The sequence below is a fragment of the Canis aureus genome, chromosome 36 (genome assembly GCF_053574225.1).
Source record: "Canis aureus isolate CA01 chromosome 36, VMU_Caureus_v.1.0, whole genome shotgun sequence".
Taxonomy (NCBI): Eukaryota; Metazoa; Chordata; class Mammalia; order Carnivora; family Canidae; genus Canis; species Canis aureus.
The window spans coordinates 5,487,400-5,501,609 of NC_135646.1; the positions used below are offsets into that span (position 1 = coordinate 5,487,400).

The following is a 14,210-nucleotide window of genomic DNA, read 5'->3' on the forward strand; positions in this document are numbered from 1 at the left end:
ACCAAGGCCAGGCCCCTATCCATTTGTGATTCCCGGACCCTTAATTAGCTCCCCCCCACACCCCTACACTGGATGTAAAGGCAGGCAAGCAGACCTTCCCATGGCTGTCCAGCTCCTTTCCTGCCACCTGCATGTCTAGGCCACCACCTGTGAGTCTGGGGCTCTGCAAACTCATCTTTCTACCCCACCCCCATGCCACTAAGCTCCCCAGTCTCCCCTCCCCAACCCTGCTCTCTGCTAACTCCCTACTTTCCCAAGGTTGACTGGCCTTATCCTCTCAAGGTTACTCTGACCCCATCCCTCTCCTCTCCCTCCTCCTACCCTAGGGAAGCAAGAGAGGGTGGGGGGTATGTAGGGAGAAAAGCAAAAAGCCCCCTGACCTTGTCTGCTTGCCAGGGGCTAGAGATAGAAGGAGCAGGAAGGGTGGGGCCCTCCAGGAGGTGGGGCCAGCCCTTTGCAGGGTTGAGGGGCTGCCCCAGAGTCAGTTGCTGGTCTGGGTCTGGCTCCCCAGGCTGGCTGGCTGGCTGCCTGGGAACAAAGCTTGTTTACAAGCTGGTCAGGAGGAGGGATGGGCAGTAGTAGCAGCTAGAATCCCAAGGGACCGGCTTGCTCCCTGCCCTCCCGTCCTCGCTCCCATCCCCAAGTCACAGGAAAGAAAACTCCAGAAGAAGAGTAGCAGGGGGGCATTGGACAAAGCATCAAGCCTCATTTCTATACCCTGGTCTCTGTTAATTCTGGGTAAGCTGAGCCACTGTGGGCAAGTTGGTCCCTCTCTGGGCTTCAGAAACAGGAGGAGGTAGCATGAGAAGCTCCCTTTATCCCCCCTACTGTTAACACTTGACTTCACATCAAAAACCAACTCCTCCATCTCCCCTCTTCCTTTACCCTCTTCTCTTCCCTTCTGCTTCCTTAGGGAATCAGCTCTTTTTTGGCCTTTGAGTCAGCATTGGCCTGGGGGCAGCCCAGGGAAGATGTGCCCATTTGGGAGCATCTGCATGTTTGGGGGACTGGAGCACAGTCGTTGTAAGAAATATATAATACGTAGTATGTAGAATCTGAGATCCTAATCAAATAGCCATTCCTGGGCATAGAAAAACATGAGGCTAGCCCTAAAAGAAATCAGTATGCAGACAAGAAGGGACAAGCCTGGGGTTGGCCATTTTAACTGGCTTGGCTTGTGCCAAGATCTCCTTCCCAGGGACCTTGATTGGTAGAGTCAAGTGAGGTGGCATTAGGGGCCAGCCAGTTCCTACTGGCAACATCAGTAGATCTAAGCCCTGGGGGCCCCAGGTTCTGGCCTAACCTACCTTTCCATCTCCAGATTCAGAAAGCCAAAGGGAATGCCAGAGGTCACCTAGTCCTACCCAACCACCTTCCCTCCCCTCATTATACAGATGAACATGAAGGAGGGAGTTGACTGACCCTGGGAGGGAGGTCACTCAGTGGAGGGATCCTTACTGCAAGAAATTTAGGTGAATATTTTTGAAACCAAAGGAGCTGGAGGGAAATGACCACATGAGGTATCAGAAAACCTCAGATGACCCCACATGCCCTCTTCCACACCGCCCTTCCTTACTCTTAGCAGTGTTGGCTAACTCTGCATCCATCCAGATTACACCTTAAACTTTTGGGACTCAGAGCCACCCCCTCCCAACCCCTAAGTCAGCAAAATCAGACCCAACATATCTCCAAGCTCACTTCACTAGCCCCAAGGAGCCACCCCACCACCACCACATCGCCTCAGGTGTCGCTTATTTGGGGGTGCTTGTTGTCCTGCCTGTGGCATAACTATTTTGTCTTGTTTTCTCATCTTATCTTTCTCCCCTTAGATCGAAGACATACTAAAGACAAAGATGTCATGAGGAAGCATAACATCATCAAGAGGGCACCTTCAGACTTTGGGGAGGCTGAGCCTGGGGTTTGGATCTGGGCTCTGCCATTTGCCTGGTTGGCACTTAATATTTGTTGAATGAATGAGACCTCACCTTCTGAGCCTCAGTTTCCACAACTGTGAAATGGAAATAAATGATACCTGACTGCTTCTCTGGTGCACAGGAAAAGAGCCTGTCCAGAGAATGAGACCCAGCAAGTGGGTTTTGTCTTCCTGGTCATACACCCATATTCATCTCTTGGACCTGCCCCGTGCGGGGCAAGCAGTAGGAGTGCAGGCAGTGTTTGTGGGTTGGTGAGAACACCCTCTTCTCCAATGCTCTGCCCTTATGGCTCAGCTTCGATCCCTGTGTTTCATCCTCCCTTGCCTGCCAGGCCCCTGGACCAGAAGCCCCCCTCCAGGACCCTCCCCTTCCCCAGAGAGAACTACTGGATGGGTTTTTAAGGCCAAGGAGATCACAGACTATTTTGATGTCCAGCCTCTGCTGAAGGGCCTCATGGCCAACCCCCCCATTTCCTCACCCTCACCCCCAGGGTCCCTAGTCTGACCCCCACCTCCTAGAAGCCAGCAGAGGGAGCCCTGAGCCCTGGGGCTGTGGGTGGGGGCTGCATGGGGGTGGGGGAGGTGGGTGGTGGAGAAGGGGCAAAAAAATGTTGCCTGACGGCTGCTGAGGCGGCTGGGCCCGGGCCTGTGCCCGCCCGCCTGTCCTGTCCTGCTCTGTCTAACTCCATAATTACTGCTCCCCCTCCCCCAGCCCCTTCCCCCACCCCAAACACCACATCAAAGCCAGTGATGCCCCAGCTCCATTAACCCCTGCCTCCCCACCATCCACCAGACACCCCATTCCAGCCCTCTCCCACGCTGGCCCAATTTGGTTCCCTCTGCCCTGTGCTGGACACTGCCCTTCCCACCTCCTCACCCGGTGATCCTTCTCATAACTCATAGACGCAGGGGCTCTCCTTTCCCTGATGGGACTTCGTCAGTCGAGGGGGCTCCCTGTCAGTCAGGGCTGGGGGGCAGAGGAGTGGGCACACTGAGCCCCCCACTGCATCCTCTGAGGACAACCTGTCACATGCTTCTGCTCTCCCATCCTGAGGTGGGGAGTAGCCATGTGGCGGTGGGGACGGGGAGCAGAAGGTGCCTGTGGAGGGCCCTCTACCCCCTTCCTGACCCCCGCCCTCGCTGCACACAGGGGCGAGGTACACAGCTGGAGGTGGACTCCCAGCTCTAGCCCTCGCTGCCTGCGTTCTGGGTGGCCTCAGGCAAGTCCCCTCTTGTCCCCAGACTTCGCTGGACTCTTAACCAGAAGGGAGAAGACTGGCTTAGATGATCTCCAAGTACTTTCTAGACCTAACTTCTGGCTTCAATGAAGGGCTTTAGCCGGAGGAACCAGCTTTGGACGCCAGGTGGAAAACAGAAGATCCCTCCCAGCGACCTTTCCCTCCCTCAGCTCCTCCTCAGGCGGCCAGGGGAAGCACCCACGGTCTCACCGCACCCGCCCCGGCAGGGAGGAGGACGCGGGCTAGAGGGCGCTCTGCCCAGCCCCCGGGGACAGGCTGCTGAGTGCCCCAGCGCCTCCTGCTCCCTGGCCGGGTGCCCTGCTGCCAGCCTGACCGCGGCCGGCTGCCCGCCTGGCCCTGGCCTCATCCCCTCCACAGCTGCATTTCTCCATCAAAGTACACATTCTGGAATCCCCCTCGCTGGGCCCTGGTGATCAAACCTCCCACTGACCTCCCCCCACCAACTCCTGGCTTCCGATGAGAACGGGGCAGGAGGGGCCCGCCCCCCCCCCACCAGGAAATGTCACAGTGCCAGGACTCTGGTGGGCTCAGGGCATGCTCTGGCCCGGATTGAGCCAGCCTCCTTTTGCCCCTGCCCTTTTCTGCTCACAGCCTCATTGTCTCCCTCCAGGGGAAGCTGCCAAGGCGGGAGGCCTGGAGGGGGGTACTGGGTGGCCACCCCACCCCCATTCTCCACCCCACCCTGAGCTTGACGGGGGCCAGCCACAGGACTGGCCACAAAGGGTCAGATAAAGACACCATGGAAGGGGATGGCCAAACCCAGCCTGAAGGGGGGAGGTGGGGTCTCAGCTGGAAAACCTGGGTGTCAGGAAGAAGCCTGGGTCCTTTCCCTGACTCCCTGTGGGGCAGAGATGAGGCTGTCCTCGGGCCTCCAGGCCTGGTTCCTGGGTTCCTGTTTCTTTTCCATAACGGGGTGGGGTGGGAGGGAGAAGGCAAGATGAGATGGGGGAAGGGAGGGAGACTGGGTGCTGTTTTGCTCATAGAACAAGGGGGAGGGTTGGTTTCTTTCATAGAAAATATAAAACAGAAAGAGGAAGAGAGAAGGGAGATTGATTTGGCTATTCTGTGAGAGTGAGCTATTTTCCACATCCACTGATGGAGGCATAAATAGAGATGGGTCAGACATTGAGAAGAACTTCCTGGGGGAGGGTGGGGAGGGTGGGAAGGGTGGGAAGGGCTCGGAGAGCAGGCTGGAAGGGGTGGGAGCTGGTGACCGGGAAGCTGCAGACTTTCCCTCTCTGCCTCACTCTCAATCTGTCGGGGCCAGAGCGCAGGCTGGATGGCCTGGAGGCAGTGGGCTGGACGAGATGACCTCAAGAGAGCCTGGCCAATGTCCTGGAATCTGGGATTCTGCGATTTACAAAGATATGGTTACAGATGGGAGAGAGACAGACAGAGAGGCCGGAGGCAGAGTTTAGAAAGCATGCATTGCATTGAGGGGGAGGGAGGAGGAGGGGGGAAAAAGGGAAACTTTTCTGGAACCCAGAGCCAAGTACCTGAGCCTATTCCAGTACCTGGATCACTCCCCTACAGGACCCTCCTTTCCTAATCAGGACAGTCCAGTCACTCAGAGTTCCCAGGATCCCCTCTGTTCCTAGCTTGGCTGCTACTAGAATGTCAGAGTGGACTGCAAGGGGCTGCTGCTTTCCTGTCTAGTGCTAGAGCTCTGGCCTGGCTAGCATTCTCTGAGAAGCAGGATAAAGAGAGCCATCAAGCAGGTCCTAGACATCAGAGAATAGCCTGGGAGCTCCTGGCTTGATAAAGGTCTTAGTCATAGTAAAGCTGGGTTAGGGGGACAGCGCAGGGGTGAGGGGTGGGCAAGGAGTGGCAGGAGCCTCAGGTCACTGGGGATGCTGGGTCCAGCCCTCTAGCCCAAGCCAGATCTTAGAGAGCAATGGTGGGGTGGGGTAGGGACAAGAGAACAAGCAAGTAGAGTCAAAGATCCTGAGAAAGGAATCTGGGCTCAGACCAAAGGAATGAAGTATCAGAGACAGAGGAGAGCAAGGGGGCCAGTGCAGGTGGGAGAGGCAGGTTCTTTCTGAGAAGCAGCTGAGAGAGGCAGTTGCCGGACACCTTATCACCCCAGCCCCTCACTCTTCACCCCGCTCCCCCTGCAGCTGCAGCCATGAAGGCCCCTGTGTTCTCCTACACCTGCCCTCCTCACCTCCTCCCCCACTCTCTGCTTCCCCAGCTCCAGGGTCAGTCTCCCAGAGACCAGGTCTCTCCCCCTTTGGCTTGTCACCCACACAGCAGCCCCTCCTGAACCAAGAAACCCCCACAGACACAAGTCTCAGAAAGCTGAATTGACCAATTCAGCAGCACTCCACAAAACTTCCCCGGCACCTTCAGCCTCCAGGGCCCAAAGGCAAAGGCTCTGCCCTCCAGGAGCAGGGAAGAAGGACCACAGAGGGGAAGTGAAGTGCAGTAACTGGCCTGGTTGCCCAATGCGTGGGGTGCAGTGGGAGCACACAGAAGGCAGAGGAGGAAATACACAGAGACGGTGTTAGGGAGGATGTGGTATTCTACTTGGAAGGATGGCAATGGTTTGGAGACAAGGAAAAGTAGAGGGAGGGCAAGGACCACCAGGGAGAGATGCCTGTCTCCATACCTTGAGAAAGGGCAAAATTAGGAAATATGAGTCTGGGAAACAAGGTAGAGATCCCTTGACAAATTTTGCTTGGGACTCTGGATTTTAAACTTAAATTAATCCTCCTTTTCACCCCTACAGATTCTAGTCTGGAGAACCTGCAGCGTGGAAGAGGGGACTTAACATTTACAGAGCACCTCCCAACGTCAGATCATTTTGTAGGTCCTCCCGCCTAATCCTCCTATCCAGCCTCGCAGATAGGGGGGCTGTCTCCCAACTTTACAGTTGCGACGTTGAGGCGCAGAGAGAAGTGACTTATCCAAGGTCACAGACTTAACAAATGGCCGAGACTGGATCTCAGGTCTATTGCAAAACTGATACTATTATTTTTTTTGATACTATTATTATACTAAGTTATCCTAAGCCAGGATCGAAGGTCGCAAGTCCTCTGGCCGGGACCTGGGTCATCCTCGATTTGCTCCCTCACTGACACCCCCGAGGGACTTCTCTCCCGCATCACGAAGGAGGGATCGCCGCCAGCAGCTCGCTGTGTGGGCATCCAGCAGCTCCCTATCTCCCTGCAGGAGAGGGATCTGCCTGCCACACCCCTCCTTCCAAATCGGGGGTGGGGGGAGGAGTGGAGGGTCGAGAATCCAGCCAATGATGTGGCGCTATGCAAATAGGCAAGACTCTGCTCTCTTAGGATTGGCTGATGCATCAGCGATCCCGTCCAAGTCCCTCCTCTTTAAACACCCAGCTATTCCGGGCGGGTCTTTGCAGCTCTGGAGAGACAGGGACGCGGAAAAAAGGCTACGGGATCCGGATCTCCGAGAGGTCCCGGCCCGGCACCCACTTTCCCAGTTGCTGTCCAACCCCGAGACTCAAAGTTGCCGAGACCTTAGCTCCACAGGTGTCTGCTCTAGGTAGGGCCCGGTCTGGAGGCCACGTCCCCGAGCCCTGGTTGGCCAGGCCTCCCTCCCTTCCACGGGGACACTTCACGATTCCCAGTACCTACGAAGCTGTATTTTTTCATGCCGGACCCTCACGTCTGGAAGGGCCGGGCGCCTGGGTCCCTTTCCTGTCTTTCTTCCTCTTCTTTGCTTCAGGAGGAGGACGTAGAGAAAGCTGGGGTCCTGACTCAGTTTCCCTTTACGTTTTCTTCCCCTCGCCGCTACTGTCCACTTTGAAGGAGCACTCAGAGAAGCTGGGGGGTTGTCAGGCAAAAGTAAGGCGGGCAAGAGGCAGCTGTCTGACCCTCCCAGCCTTGTGGCTTCCCACCTTGTTCCTCTCGTTCCCACAAATCCAGTCCTCCTCCCCTAAATCCAGGGCCCTCCTCACACACTCTTTTCTTCGGCTCTGACTACAGACAGACCTTCCCCACGTGTAGCCGGTAGCTCTTTCCTACCCACGTGCCAGTTCCTTGAGGACCTGGGTTGAGCGCATAACCGGAGGGAGTAGGGGGAGGGTGGGGAAGGGTGTGCAGCGCGAGGTAGGAGGAAATACAGCAGAAAGCGCGGAGCGGAGGCTTAGGAGCGTGTGAGGGGCAGTTTCGAAGTGGCCCAGGCGGGGCCGGCAGACAGGCGAGCGGCGCGCACCTCCGGCACCTCTCCTGCAGCCCCGGGGCTGGGCTCCGCTCGCAGGTGGAGCCCGGAGGCAGCGGGGGCGCGTTTCGGAGCCCCCCGGTCGGTCCCGAAGCCCCCCGGAAGCTCCCGAGCTCCAGGAGCCGCCCCGGGCCAGCCAGCCCGACGCAGCACTCACCACCACAGTCCACCGACGTGCGCGGGGCACAGGAGCAGCAGCAGCAGCAGCCCGAGCAGGGAGGGCGCGGGCGGCAGCATCGTGAGCGCTCTGCCGCCGGCCGGTGCCGTAGGGGGCGAGGCTGCGGGGCGGCCGGTGCGCGCGGGGGCGCGGGCTTCACGGAGAGCGCGGCGGCGGCGGCGGCGGCCGGGAGGCGATGGCTCGGGCGGCGGCGGGGGGGCCCATCGCGGGCGAGGAGGGCGCGGCGGAGGCGGAGAGCGGACGGGGCCGCCAGCGCCTGTGTCTCCCGCCGAGCTCGCTCGGGAGAAGAAATCAGAGCCGCGGGCGGGGGTGGGAGGGGAGCGGGGCCCGGGCGGGGGCGGGGGGCAGGGGGGCGGTGGGGTGGCAGTTGCGACAGTCAGGCGGCGGGACTCTCGGGAGGGAGCCGTGCGCCCAGGGGCTGCAGGCGCGGAGCTCCGCGGAGGGCGGGTGCGAGGTCCCGGGGCGGGGCCCGAGCGCGCCCGTGGCTGCGGGACCCGCCAGCCTCGCCCCTTCCCTTCGCCTCTCGCCTCTCGCGGACTGGGAGCCCCCCGCCGCCGCGCAGAGTCGGGGGCAAGGAGAGGCGGGGAAGCAGGGTGGAGAGGAGTGAGGGGGGGAGATGGGGAATGGGGGGCGGGCTGGAAGGGAGACGTTTGACAGGTTTGTTGACTGTAAAGAGAGAAAACTTCCCAGGAATGAGGGAGTTGGGGGGGGGGCGGTTCGGAGGGAGATGCTGGAGCGGGGGCCGGGAGAGGAAGTGCGCCTGGGGCGCTGGGTGCTGCGGGGAGGGGTGCCGACTCGACGGTCGGACCGGGCGGACTCAGGAGGGCTCACCCCCTGCCGGCCCCGCCTTCGCGCTGCACGCCCCTTTCTCAGCCTTTCCTCGACGAAAGGAGGAAGCCTAGGCCTGCACTCTCGCTCCCTCCCTGGCCACCCCGCCTCTCCTCTCGGAGCCCGCGCTCGGGGGAGGGCTGCGGAGGGGAGATTAGACAGCCAGGGGAACCTCCTGAGGGCCTGCGCCCCAGCGCTCGCACGTGTAAGCGAGCTCGAGAGCTGAGATTGCAGACTCGCAAGAGATAAGGAGGGCAGATCTCGCTGCAGCCGGGCCTCGCGTTCCTTCCCCAACTTGGCCGGGGCCAGGAGGGGTGGAAGAGCCAGCTGCAGGTGAGATGGCGTTTATCTGATTCTCTAATGCCACAAAAATGTCTTTGATGCCCCTGCCCCCCCCCCAACTGGGGGGAGATCAAAGGCCTGTGGGGAGGAGGGACAGCTCCATTCATCACGCCAAGCAGTACAGGCAGTGGCTACAGTCCCTGCTCCTCCCCTCCGCCTGCTTGCCCCAGGGGTGCCTAGGGACAGGTGGTGCAGGACATTCCACAGCAAAGGCCAGTCTCCCTATCACCACCATCTAGAATGGCATCACCCTTGGTGGGGGTGTGGGTGTGGATGTCCCAAGTAGTAGAAACTTCAGGCACCCAGAGGAAAGCTCTTGTCTTGTCTGGGATGGAGATAGCACCTGAACTCTGGGAGTGAGGCCATTGCCCAGAGAGATAACATCCTTGGGTGAGCAGAGAGAAGGCAAGATTGAGTCCCCCAGAGAGGGGGGACAAGTGAATAGAGACGAAGCTAGGGGGTTGAGGGGCTGTAACAGAAGACCATAGATGCCTAGCTCAGGGAAGGAGGCAGATCTGGGGAAGGATGGATGAGCAACTGGAGAACAAAAATGGAGAAACTTTGCCCTAGGCGCACAGGGAGGCTCCTAGGTTTGCTGTGAGCCCAACCCCACCGCTGTGGTGTCCAGACTGCGTCAGTGTAATAATCCCCCGTACTGGGTACAGAGTATTTTGGTGAGGAGGCTGGAGCACTCTAGAGATGGGGAAGGGACCCTGGGTAGGTCGCCTGGTAGCTGAGGGAGAGACAGTGAGGGACATGAGGCCCAAGGGTTGCCCCCTCCCATTTTAGCCTTTCATAGCATCCAGCTGTCACCCATGGCCCCTGCGCCTATTTTGTACACAGTTGCTGTTTCTGCAGGGCAGTGCCGACTCTGGACGCTGCACACTCAGAGACATACCCGGGTTGGGTACACACTCGGTCCAGATGGTACTCAACAGGCAGCTGGAGAGCTTTGGGGGTTCCTAAAGGCTGCAGGTGGCCAGTGACCGGACCCCTGGGAACCACTGCCTGGGTTCTGAGTCCCCTACCCACCCCTGCCCCCACCCTGCTACTGTTATTGCAGATTATGAAATGCTCTCCCTATCCTGCATTCTTCTCCGAGGCAAGAATTTTAATGTATTTGTCTTTGTCATCAGGGGACCAGGGCTCTGGGACCGCCCTGCCTCTGCCTGAGGAGGGAGCGCCCCAAATCTAGTCCCTGCTGTCTCCAGACCCCAGCCTCTTTCCATTACCACCCCCTCATGCCCTAACCCTGCCCCTCGCCTCCCTCTCCTAAGACACAGTCTCTCTGTGGGGTGGATAAAAATGATGTTATTGAAACAACAGAATTGGGAGCAGTGGCAGGGAGCAGGGATCAGCGCAGGAAACTGGGGCGTTTGCCAAGAAGCCTTCTCCCCCGCAGGCGGCCTTTCTGCCCCCACCCCCCACCTTTCCTACAAACACACACAGATCGCCCCACCCCTCCTGCAGCACTCTCTCTGGCCAGATCTTAGAGAATATTTGGCCATCCCTGGCTTCCCTAAACCCTCTCCCCTCACCCAGTCCCCTTGCAGAATCTGTTGGCCCAGTAGAGCCTGCAGAAACACCGGGGCAGGGGAGGGGTCTGCCGGAGTCTGTGATGCGCCGGCCTGGGCTCTGCTGGCTCTCGGTTGCTGTCTCTGCACCCCCATCTAGAGGTTGGCTGGCATCTGGGCAGAAACCAGAGCAATGAACTTCTGCCTTTCTGCCTTCCAAACCTTTAGAGAGATAAGTTCACATGTGTCTGAGGCTTCAGGCCCGCACTCTCACCCTGGAAGTCTTTTCATGGACCGGGGCTGGGGGATAGAGACCAAGGTACTAAGAGATGAAGCTGTGTGCACATGTGCACACCCGCACACACCCACACCCGAGGGAGAACAGGCGTCCTGATAACCCCACAGAAACCACAGGACACCCTTGCCCCTCCCCGAGACAGTGCTGGATAACTTTCACCCACAGGTACAGATGGACACACAGATGGGTTGGCTCAGGCTGAGACACATGCCTGCCTCCCTAGAGACTACATGCCCATGCACCCCCACCCCCCAACACACCCCACCTCTGCACAGACATGCATGTGGAGGAGTGTTCATAGAAGACTGGAGCACAGCAACCCAGAGGGGGCAGCGTGGGGGGGTGTTGTTACTCTGATCCCCCCCTCTGTCTGTTCTCTGGGCACTCAAGCCCCCTCCATCTCTTCCTCTACTGCTCAGTCTTTAGTTCTGAGAACCTTTTAACTCCACTTTTAGGCCCCGGTGCAAAAGAGAGAGGGGGAAGGAGCCCCGGGATGCCTGGCTGTGGGAGGGGAGAGGGGGGAGGAGCAGAGGTGGAGACTGGGGATGGGGAGAGAGGCAGCTGGAGAGAGATAACATCGGAGTCGCTGCAGGCGAAAGCAGAGCCCTCCGTCTGTAGGATCCTCTCTCCCCGTCTTCCCGTGTCTTTTCACGTCTCTCCCATCTCCAGAATTCGGTTTCTATTTGTATCTGTCTCTAAATCACTTTCTCTGCTTCTTTGTTTCGCAGAATGACTGAAGCTGCAGGAGCCCAGGAATTTGGGCCTGTGACCCTTCCCCTCCCAGTAACCCTCCTCTCTCTCCCTCCCTCTGCACCGCCTTCCCTCCTCCTTCCCCAGCAAGGGGACCTAACTGCCTACTTCGGGGTGGTGGTGAGGCTTGAGAATTCCCAAGGTCCCTGGGTCTCTAGATCCCAGGAGAACCAGGAGAGGAAAAGTTGACCCTCTAGAGAGATGGAGGGAGGAAAAAGAAAAAAGGGATGCCTTCCTCTCCCTTCCATACCCCTGTATTGTCTAGCTCCACTCCAGTCCACCCCAGCCCATCAGAAGTGAGGGCAGTGCACTTTCCAGCCAAGGTGGGGGGAGCTCAAATGCCCAGTTTCCACATCAGCCTCTTGGATCCTTGCCTCACAGGCCAGGTTTCCTCTGAGACTCCCTCTGGGCCTTTGTCCAAGGGAACCTCCCACGCCCCCCAGGTTCTCCACACAGCTTACCTGCACCACATCTCCCATATCTCCCAAATCTCCCAATCCTACCTATGCCCCAAATTTCCAATCACCCCATCAATCAAAGGGAGAAAGAACTGAAGGAGGTGGTCGGCAGAGGCTCTGAGGAGGGAGAGGGGAAGGGGAAGGGGAGCAGGGGCTGAGAGGGAGGGGCTGCTCGCCCACCAGGACTGGGCTGGGAACAGCCAGAGAACATTTGTTTCCACTTAGCTCAGCCCCAGTGGCCCCGAGTGGGAGTGGCTGGACCCAGGAGCCTCCCAGCCGTCCCAGTCCAGGCCTGGCTCCTGCATTAGGGCCTGGGGATAGGCAGAAGGACCCTGGCACGGCCTCAGGTGTTCTGGGAGGAGCCTCCACCCTCTTCTCCATTCTTCTCCAGGGGACACCCCCCCTATGCCCACTGCTTAGGCTCCCACCTCTGAGGGAATCAGGGCTTTCAGTCTCGGTCTGTTTCTCCTAATTGTGTTGATGTCTGCTGGCTCTCTCTCCCTGGGCAGCCACATTCTTAATTGACCACCTACTATGTGTCAGGCACCCAGCTCTGTAGTGGAGAAACAATGGTGAGCAAGAGCAGACCTAACCCCTATCCTCATGGAGCTCTTGGTCATTACTCATATCATCTTACAAACAAATGGAAAACCGCAACCTTGACCTGTGTTGTCCAGGAGAAGGGAGGGGCTGTGAGGCTCTGGCTGCAGGGGAGGGGTGGATTGGCCACCTCCCTGAAGGAGGAGCAGGCTTCCCTGAGGAGAGAATGCTCCCACCGAGATACAAAAATAAGTTGAGGTTAACTGGAAGACACAAGAGAAGGAAGAGCATTTCAGGCCGAGGAACAGCCTTTGTGAAAGCCCTGCTAGGGCGTGGGGAAGGGCTGGGGTCACTGAATCAAGGTTGGCATGGGTTGAAAGAAAGCAAAAAGCAGCCTAGTGGGAGATGAGGCTTGAGAGACTTTGGGGGATCAAACCAAGTAAAGCCTTCCAGGCATAGAAGAGAATGTTTTTCTTATTTTAAAAGCAAAGGGAATTCTACGAGACAGATACACTGCAAGAGAGAAGAAAAAGAGATGACAGGGGTGTGTGGGGGGGAGACCCTCTAGATTACAGGAGAACTAACAGGCATGTAAACAAAAACCCAAACAGACAAAGTTGAACCACAGTAGTTAGTGACATGTGGTTGAATAACAAAAATAAGTGGATGCCTACCATGAAAGTGGAGATAGGAAGTTCCCCAGAGGTGGGGTGGGGTGGGGTGGGGGAAGAAGCAGTTCTATTTTGAGGAGCACAAGGAATGGGACGGCTGATAAGGTTCTGTCTCCTTTCATGGCAGTGGGTTCCAAGGGTGTTCAATTGTACATTTGTTCTGTGCTCTTTTCCGTATTTGTTAACGATAAAAGAGTTAAGGTAAAAAACCACTCCCTTTGGGCCTGGTGCAGAAAGCCAATGCAGAGATTTCCCCCTCCCTGGGACAGTGAGTGGCATGGTCAGTTCTACATCGTGAAAAAATAGCTCTGGCCACAGTGTGAAGGGGAGATTGCCAGAGACCCAGAGCAGAAGCTGGAAGGCCAGCTCGGAGGCTCTGTGGTGGCCCAGGTGAAAAGCCATAGCAGCCTGGAGCTGGATGAAGGACAGAGATGATGGGTAGAGAGGACAGTTCTAGTCAGTGTGGAGGAGGTAGGGTCAGGTGGACTTGGAGGGAGGTTGGGAAAGGGGATGAGGAAGAGGGAGTTGGCAAGGGCGCCTCTGGGATGTTTCACTGGCCTCGCAGGATGAACAGTGGCTTGTCCGCTCAGCTAAGGAACACGCGGCGGAAGACCAGCATTAGGGAAGCCTGGCTGGGGAGTTTGGGACATGAATTAGAGATGCTTCTGAAACATTCACTGTCATGTAACAGTTGGATATATGGCTCTGGAGCTCAGAGGGGAGGCCCGGGGCTGAGTCATCCTGGTGTAGGGTGTAATTAAGCCAGCACAGGGCCAGGATCACCCAGGAGAGAGTGCAGAGGGAGAGGAGGCTCCGTGAATATTTAATGGCTGAGGAAGGGGGAAGAGGCCAAAGAGGAGTCCGGGGAAGGCCTCCAGAAGTGTAAGAGGAAAAAAATCATGTGGTTTCAGGGAAACCAAGGAAGGAGAGCACTTGGAGATGGGGGAAGTAAGTGGGCAGCCGTATCTACCATTTGTGAGAGGTCAGAAAATGTGTCTGTAGAACACAAGAGGGAAACCATGGAATCAGCTAAACCTCAGGCTGATTTTGCCAAAGTGCCATTTTCTTGCTGTCACATTGGCTCACCCTCACTTACAAAGTCAAGTGCACACCCCTTAACTTGGCATGCAGGTCCCACCAGGGTTTGTCTCCTTCTCCACTCCCAATCTCACCCTCCTTTTTGTCCTCCACCTGAACTCCAGCCTCACCGTGGCCCTCGGTCAGGCCCCAAAGCCTGGCCTCCCCTCCACA

General features: G+C 57.7%; 1 protein-coding gene and 1 long non-coding RNA gene across 3 annotated transcripts in view; one reads left to right on the forward strand and one right to left on the reverse strand.

The window, feature by feature from the left end:
* LOC144305748 (uncharacterized) overlaps positions 1–2,089 on the forward strand; it is a 14,083-nt gene extending 11,994 nt beyond the window's left edge. For both annotated transcript variants that reach the window (XR_013372816.1, XR_013372817.1), the window contains one exon: positions 1,830–2,089. This is a non-coding gene — a long non-coding RNA (uncharacterized LOC144305748). The remainder of the gene's footprint in view (positions 1–1,829) is intronic.
* WNT6 (Wnt family member 6) overlaps positions 1–7,667 on the reverse strand; it is a 13,486-nt gene extending 5,819 nt beyond the window's left edge. Inside the window, exon 1 of the mRNA XM_077884826.1 lies at positions 7,538–7,667. Within this exon, the coding sequence (XP_077740952.1) occupies positions 7,538–7,617 (80 nt within the window). The 5' untranslated portion in view covers positions 7,618–7,667. The remainder of the gene's footprint in view (positions 1–7,537) is intronic.
* Positions 7,668–14,210: the final 6,543 nt, after the last annotated feature.